Raw genomic sequence first — 7,973 nt, forward strand, 5'->3', positions numbered from 1 at the left:
ATAGCAGTAAATTCATTTAAAAACAGTTGAGTTTTTAAATTATGCCAATAACAATAAAAACGAATATCTTTAAGCTTTTTAAATGAGTTTATTTCAATAAATCCACACTCTGTACAATTGTGTACTGCATTCTTACTTAACAGTATTAACCATAAAGAAGTTCAGATTTATAGGGATTAGTTTACCTATTAAATCATCATTGACTATGGAAATACTTTCTAAGCAGCCAAAAAAAGTCATCATTCTTTGGTCTTCTCCTTCTATCTTTCAAGACAAGAATTCTCAAAGTCTACAGAGTGTGAAACAATGCTAAAGAAAGACAGAAAAAAAAGCTTCATTCATAGTGATAGTAAAAATCAAGATATGAGTCTTAGATATAAAAAGTATATAAATGAATATTTCAATGCAGCCATAGCAAAGTAGTCATGTAAGTAGTTCTGAGTCTTAAAAGAATTCACTTAGTTAGAGATTTAATCTGTTTCAAAAGTGAGATGAAAAAAAAGATATTATTGTTAAAAGAAATAGAATAAATGGAAAACATGTCTTTATTGTTCTTTCTCCATTCTAAATTGCAAAGTATCCAACAGAAGCCCCTAGGTCATAGTTTTTGCTTCTGTTTTCATTAATGCAAGTAGAATACTGGAAGAAGAAAAAGAAAGACATATTAACCAATTGCTACAATCACCTTTCAGCTGCCCTGTAATAAAAATTTGATATGGATCAGCATATCTTTGACATTTAAAATTTGGAAGCCAAATAGTAAAATTCTTTATGTTTGCACAAATGCAATTTTCTATTTTTAGATCACTAATTAGGTAGCTAATAAAATACTGGAAATGAAATTTTGCTAGACCAATTTGGGGAGTAATCCAATTGAAGTGTTTAATTTACAGGTCATTTTCACATTTCTGCTTTATTTATTCAGCTTCACTTGGTGCTAGCTGTTGTGGGTTGGGACTGCTGACCTGAACGTCAGGCAGCAGGAGGCAAACGTCACTGTCAGGATTCAATGACATTCTCCTCTGCCCAAAGTCCCTGTCAGCTGCATAGAGAGGGGAGGTTTTCGTTACACTGTCAGGTGATTGCAGACCCTGTTTTTTCAAAGATCAGATGTCGACAATGTCAGCATCAACTACTCAGAGCCGACTCTGAATCTCTGGGCAATTTTCAAAGTAGCTGATTTATACATCGTCGTCAGAGCTTCCTTTGTGGAAGAGAAAGTCGGGAACTTTCACTTCCAGGCATATCTCAGTTCTCTGGGTCACCCTGACTTTGTGGGCTCTCCTGTTTATGGTGGTGGTGATGGTGTGTATGAGAGGGATGATCCAGAGGATCTGTGGCTTCTGGCTGCTGATTCTCTGAAAGCTGTGTGCTCTCCGGGTTCTGGTCCTCATGTCCGTGATGGTGATGGTGATGGCTGTGGTGTGGCTGTGGTGCCTTCGTGGTTTTCTCCACAGATGTTGAAGAAATGTTTTTACAGAATTCTTCCTCTTTCACGGACTGCAAAATATATAAAAGTCATTCCTAACCAATTTTTTTAATTTTCAAGAATGCATACGTTATTTATAAAGCTAAAACCACAAAATTCCAAGTAATTTCTGAGCCTGAGGTGCAGTATATAAATTACAAACTTGGTGTCAGTCTCAGCATCTGATTTTTTTTTATTAAAGTTTTGTCCCCTTTCATATTGAAGTGTTTCTTGTACCACACTTGCATCTAATCTGAGAATTCTGAAGCCATCAAAATCAAAGAACCAACACTACTGTAGTGTATTTTATGACCCAAATTATAAGAAAGTTAAAAAATTGGTTAAGGAGTCAGGGTGGGGAGTAGGAAGTGTAAGGAAATGCTATAATACTGGGGAGAAACACTGGACACCTGGGACACTGAGCAGTTTTTGAAACACTATGTCAGAAACTGTCATAATCATTTTTAAAATCTTTGTTCCTAAGTAAAAATTAGAGCAAACAAAAATGAATTTTTAAACATCTTAAAAATTAATTTACATAGATTTATTTAAATAGATTAAAATAGAGTGTAGTACAATTAAAATTTAGTAGTTCATATAAATAAATGTATACTGTTAAATCAACAGCAAAATTCAAATTTTTTTAATTTTTATTTTGATCATAGTGGCTTACATACCTTTCACAGTAGTATTTTAGGTACATATTAACATTGAATCAGGGAAATATGCATTACCAAATTTGTCCTCCCCATCCCCGTTCCCTTTCTGCAACCATATCCCCCACCATCAATCCCCAGGCTGCTAGAGTAGGTGGTCCCCTTCTTGTCTAGCTTACTATCAGTGATCATATATCTGTTTGGTCCTGGTGCCCTCCCTTGTTTCTCCCTCTATTTAAGAGGCTGAGCTAGATAAATCGAGTTATGTGGTTTTTTTTTTTGAGGGAAACAAATTTTGTTTCTTAAGAAAAGCATTACTATTTTGAAGAAAATTTGAGAGATATTTAAGGCTTTTTTAAAAAAAAAAAAGAAAAATCAAACCTTTATATAGCTACACAAATAAAACAGAATAAACAAATTTTTTTTTGTTTTTTGGGGGTCACACCCGGCAGCGCTCAGGGGTTACTCCTGGCTCTATGCTCAGAAATCGCACCTGCAGGCTTGGGGGACCATATGGGATGCCAGGATTCGAACCCACCGTCCTTCTGCATGCGAGGCAAACACTTTACCTCCATGCTATCTCTCCGGCAGAATAAACTAATTTGAAAGGACTTAGATTGAAGTAAAGCTGGCCAAATATGAAATCCTAAAATCAGCTGACCACGTCTACAATAAATACATCATATCTAATAATGTATTCTAATGCAAGCCAATTTCTCTGTGGTAATTCAAAATGCCAATAAGCTGCTCAATATTTATGGTTTTCATATATCAGTGTATGTCAGGAAATAATCAAAACTATGTCCCTTACTGTAGACATGTCAACTGAAAGTAATTACCACTATTTTTTCACAGACCCAAAATTCTATTCTGTATGCTTCTAGTTCTTTAGCTTGCTGGAAATCCATTTCTACATATGCCCACAAATCATAGAGTCAAAGCTTAAAGATATAGCAATCAGTATTACCACCTCAACCTAAAGTCAATTTGTAAGTAAAGTTACAAAAATAACCTGAGAAATCAAAGAGTGGCTTGATGTTTTGAAGATTATTGAAAGGTTATTAAGTTCCACTGGCTTTTTAGTATACAAATACGAGTACTTCTATTGATATTTCTGAATTTCTTTCAACAAAATACTTTGCTAAGTGTTTTAAAATAAGCTATTTTCTGTCTAGTAACCTAGGTAGTAGTCTAACAGTCTCATAATAAGGAGTAAAATATCCTAAATGCTAATAGGGGGAAAATATTCAATACCAAATAGTAAAGGATCTATTTTGAAGTAAATGCAGTAACTTCAAGTGCAGACTTGTGTAGGCTGTATAGGGAGGGACTTCACAGAAAGCTATAGTCCTGTATTCTGGTAAGTTATGAATTTAGGGCCCTAATTTCATTTCAAATAATGCGATTTATAAGTTTTGCTATCACTATGCTCTTCTGTGAACAATTTAGAGTAGTATACAATGCAACATCATTTGATAGTATTGAAATTATGATCTGTAATTAATTTTTTAGTTTGTGGGCAATACATGACAGTGCTCAGGATGTACTTCTGGTTCTATACTCAGATCACTCCTCGGCAGGCTCCAGGGAACCATGGGGTGCCAGGAATCAAACTCAGGTCGGCTGCATGCAAAGCAAATATCCTACCCATGTAATTTTGTGCTGGCCCAATTCTTGAATTTTACTTTCAAAAGTCCCTTTCTACCTAAAAGTGGCAGTCTAGATCTTGAAAAGATATTCTTCTTTTTTTTTTTTTTTTTTTTTTTTTTTTTTTGGTTTTTTGGGCCACACCACGGCGGTGCTCAGGGGTTACTCCTGGCTGTCTGCTCAGAAATAGCTCCTGGCAGGCACAGGGGACCATATGGGACACTGGGAATTTGAACCAACCACCTTTGGTCCTGGATCAGCCTGCTTGCAAGGCAAATGCCGCGTGTGCTATCTCTCCGGGCCCCTTGAAAAGATATTCTAAAGTGCATGTTCCCAAACAAAGTGAATGTAATTACAAAATTAAAGTTGTTTGTTTTCAGTATATCATCAAAAACACTTGTTTACCTTAATTAGTCATGAAATGTTCACTTAATAGTTCAAAATATTTCCCCTCATCTCCCTGTAAATAATAAATTCCAAAATAATAAATAATAAATATACCATTAGAGAGCAATCTTTCACATTTGTTTTCACAGTAAGCCATCTTAAGGGCCTTCTTATACATAAGGAAAAGTTAAGAAGGAGAAAGGCAAGCCAATATGGTATACAAGACGACCACATCTGTAAAAGAGAAAATACAAAGTTGTTAATTATATCCTGTAGTGTGATTCTACTCAAGCCTAGTCTTGGGTAGGTATTTCTAATCTTACCTCTAAACTTTTTAAACCAGAAGTAGCCCACCCCACCAAATGTGGCCCAAAAAACAAACAAGACTTAAGACCCTTGTGTTCCTTCAGTAAAATTTCTTTGAACAGACTCTCAAATGAGCTCCCTGGCACAAACAACAAGGTCAGGTTATGGCAAGACTAGTGTTTCTAATACTGGCATTTGATGTTTTATAGACTTGTTAGTCTGTCAGCTCTAAATATAGTCATTGTGATCTGGTCAAATACAATTTAGTAACTGACTTACAAATTCTACCAATGCTAAAACCACTGACTTAATTATAATAGCTTTGCAAATTACATTAAGTTTCTCATAACTTTTTAATTTTTTTTTTTTTTTGGTTTCTGGGCCACACTACCTGTGGTCAAGATTACACCTGGTTCTGTGCTCAGGGGTCACTCTTTGCAGATTTGAAGGTCCATATGGGGTGCCAGGGATCTAATCCAGGTCTAATTCATGCAAGCAAGCACTTTACCTTGTACTATCTTTCTGGCCCCTCTCATAACTTCTAAGACAACAAAAATTCCATACAACAAAAAATCAAAAACATAAAAGGAGCTCGTTTGACACTTCTTCATTTATTTAAAAATGTTATGTAAGACAAATATTACAATTAAAATGGAATTATGCAATCCTTGATAGTCTCAAAAAAGAGCTACAATTTTCTTCTCGCCTACATCTTAGCACCCATATACACCATTATGTAAATATTGTACATAGTAACTGTACACCTGTACTGTAACTGACTAAATTAGAAGGCTGAGGGTCTAGAAGAATGAAATGCAATATTAAAAATATTTACTATAAGATCAAGTATGACATGGGGTGCAGAGAAGCTAGGAACTTGTCTTGCTTCCCACCACACCATTTTCAAATCCCGGGCATCATGTTTCCATAAGCACAGAAAAGTTTGGCTCAAGCTCCCACTCACCCAAAATGAAACCCAAAAAATGGAAACAAAAGATCCATAGAATGGTAGACATAGGATGAATCTAGCTTGGCCTCTCTTAAAAGACAAATGAAAACAATTAGTGCAGTAATTAGAAATGCTGATAATAGCAAATAATATATGCAATCAAGTTCCTTCAAAATGTGATTGCTTTAATGATTCATGACATTGAAACAGATTCAGACAGAATTGGATAACGATACTTTTTTTGTTTGGTTTGGTTTATTTTGTGTGGGGGGGGGTATTTTGGGGGTTTTTTGGTTTTGTTTCTTTTTTTTTTTTTTTGGCCATATCTGACCATGCTTAGTTCTTATTCCTGGTTCTGCGCTCAGGAATCATTCCAAGTGTGCTTGGGGGATCATTTGTGGTGCCAGGTTTCAAATCTGGGTAGGCTTTGTGCAAGGCAAATACTCTACCCATTGTACTGTTGCTTTGGCCCTTGATTAATGTACTTTGTGAGATATATTTACATGCTTAATCAAATTTTATAGTTCATAAATTCAGGTAAATAGCCTCACAACTATTAATTATATTAGTAATAAGGAAGTAGTCTGCCAGGTATAGTTACTGGCATACAAAATTAGGTTAGAATTATACATGATAGGGGCCGGCGAGGTGGCTCTAGAGGTAAGGTGTCTGCCTTGCAAGCGCTAGCCAAGAAAGGACTGCAGTTTGATCCCCTGGTATCCCATATGGTCCCCCCAAGCTAGGGGCAATTTCTGAGTGCTTAGCCAAGAGAAACCCCTGAGCAACAAACAGGTGTGGCCCGAAAAAAACAAACAAAAAGAATTATACATGATAAAATAATTTCATGATACACAAATCCAGTTTACTGGAGGAGAAAATATAATAATTTTTAATTTCCCTATTGAAATGGTAAATTGTATAGCAAATAAAATTAAAAATATTAAGACCAAACATTTTAATGGGCTCAAAAAAACCAATATTTGCCATAAAGCAAGATAATGTCTTATTTTAAATCATTTTAATGTTAAATATAAAGTCATGTATCTTTTTATTTGGAGTATGTCTGGGTATCTGTGTGTGTATATACATACCTGTCATATATAAGGAAGTCATCTTTGTTTCCATTTAAGAGAGTCCAGACATCTGTTTGGTTTTCTTCTTGTTGATAAACAGGAATATGCTCAGAAACCTGATTTTTAAGATGTGTGTATTTCAATCGAGAATGCAATCCTTGGTGATTAACAACAACATAGGAAATGTTAGAATATCCTTCTTTCTCCAGCTTGGCTCGCAGGTCTTCCAATCTAAAATAGTTTAAGGAAAATAACAACAACAAAAACTCATTCTCAATAATCACTTTTTTCTTTCTTCTATTCTTTTTTTATGGAATGTCTACTACTAATTTTTCCTTTCTTTTACTTCTTCTGTAGTTTAGTGTTACGTGCTAAAACCTCCATCTTTTTAATTATTTACTGAGCCTATGTGTTCATTTAAAACTTCATGCTAAATGCTTTTACAAATGTACATTCTTTCAATCCTCAAATTCTCATAAATGTGTGTCAGTTATGAATACATTTTACAATTCTAATTCTACCAAGAAATATTTGGGAACTGAATCAACAAGTACCCTAACATGTTTTTTTTATTTTTTTTAAATAATCCTATCATGTATTTTTAAATATGTTTGCTTAATGACTTTTGGCAGCAAGTCCAGCATTCACTAAACATTGGCATCTTTGCCTCCTATATTGATATCCACTTGCAAGAGTACATTTTATGATATTTTTCTTATATAAATAATGCATATTTAGAAGAATATCATAAAACATCAGACTGCAAGAAAAACAATCAGATATCCATAAACACTATGAACACCATTGTAAAAATGTTATTTTATATCCTTCTAGTTTTTCTAAAATATCTGTGCAAACTGTAATTTTTTTCCAAAATTTGACTTAACCTACAGGGCATCTTTTCCACTGTTTTTTACTTCTTACTTTCTATGTATTTAACAACTTTTCTCTTAAGAAATGCTAGCCCACAGAAAGAATTTCTTACCTAGATGCCTGCACAATACACATGTGTTCAGCTGGCTTGAAGAAGAGCAACCAAGGTCACTGAACCATTGGAGTTCAGCATTGGAGTTTCTCTCCCCTATGCCTCCAGTCTGGAGGTTTTCTTACACCAGGTGCTTTGCCCCTGGCTCTCTGATTCCTCCTACATGGAGGAGACTGAGAGCCAGGGCAAGCCCTAGGCTTCTACACATTGCTGGGGTTGTCCTACAAGAGAGAAAATTTTTTCTGTCATCTTCACAGATGACTCCGCATTGAAAACCAGGCCTTTTTGTAAATCTATCAGCTATAAATCTATTTCCTATAAATATCCAGCCCATAGAATCTGTCTCAAGGTAGCCCAGCTCATTATGTCTGATCTCCCCCCGTCTTCAAAGACCTTTAACTATATAGGTTTCCAAGTTACTTTTGTAACATAATATGGAGATATAGTTGAATAGTTGAGTACTTCTCTAGAAGAAAATACAGTTTTAAAAAAATAAAAACAA

At 35.0% G+C, this 7,973-nt stretch overlaps 1 protein-coding gene and 1 pseudogene across 1 annotated transcript; both read right to left on the reverse strand.

The window, feature by feature from the left end:
• Window positions 1-897: 897 nt before the first annotated feature.
• On the reverse strand, window positions 898-1,518 carry LOC126001838 (selenoprotein P-like; annotated as a pseudogene).
• A 2,769-nt stretch (window positions 1,519-4,287) lies between these two features.
• On the reverse strand, window positions 4,288-7,707 carry LOC126001080 (selenoprotein P-like). Its single transcript, XM_049768251.1, has 3 exons — window positions 7,472-7,707; window positions 6,505-6,717; window positions 4,288-4,392 (listed from the first exon to the last, which is right to left on the reverse strand). The coding sequence occupies exons 1-3, from the start codon at window positions 7,492-7,494 to the stop codon at window positions 4,329-4,331; spliced, it is 300 nt and encodes a 99-aa protein (XP_049624208.1). The 5' UTR covers window positions 7,495-7,707; the 3' UTR covers window positions 4,288-4,328.
• Window positions 7,708-7,973: the final 266 nt, after the last annotated feature.

The sequence above is a fragment of the Suncus etruscus genome, chromosome 2 (genome assembly GCF_024139225.1).
Source record: "Suncus etruscus isolate mSunEtr1 chromosome 2, mSunEtr1.pri.cur, whole genome shotgun sequence".
Taxonomy (NCBI): Eukaryota; Metazoa; Chordata; class Mammalia; order Eulipotyphla; family Soricidae; genus Suncus; species Suncus etruscus.

Excerpts from the sequence above, each read along its gene's own strand:
- LOC126001080 (XM_049768251.1), bottom strand. The coding sequence starts at position 7,494 with ATGTGTATTGTGCAGGCATCTAG. Across the intron at positions 6,718-7,471 it reads TGTATTGTGCAGGCATCTAG|ATTGGAAGACCTGCGAGCCA; the intron begins GTAAGAAATTCT and ends AAACTATTTTAG. Across the intron at positions 4,393-6,504 it reads GACTTCCTTATATATGACAG|ATGTGGTCGTCTTGTATACC; the intron begins GTATGTATATAC and ends TCTCTTTTACAG.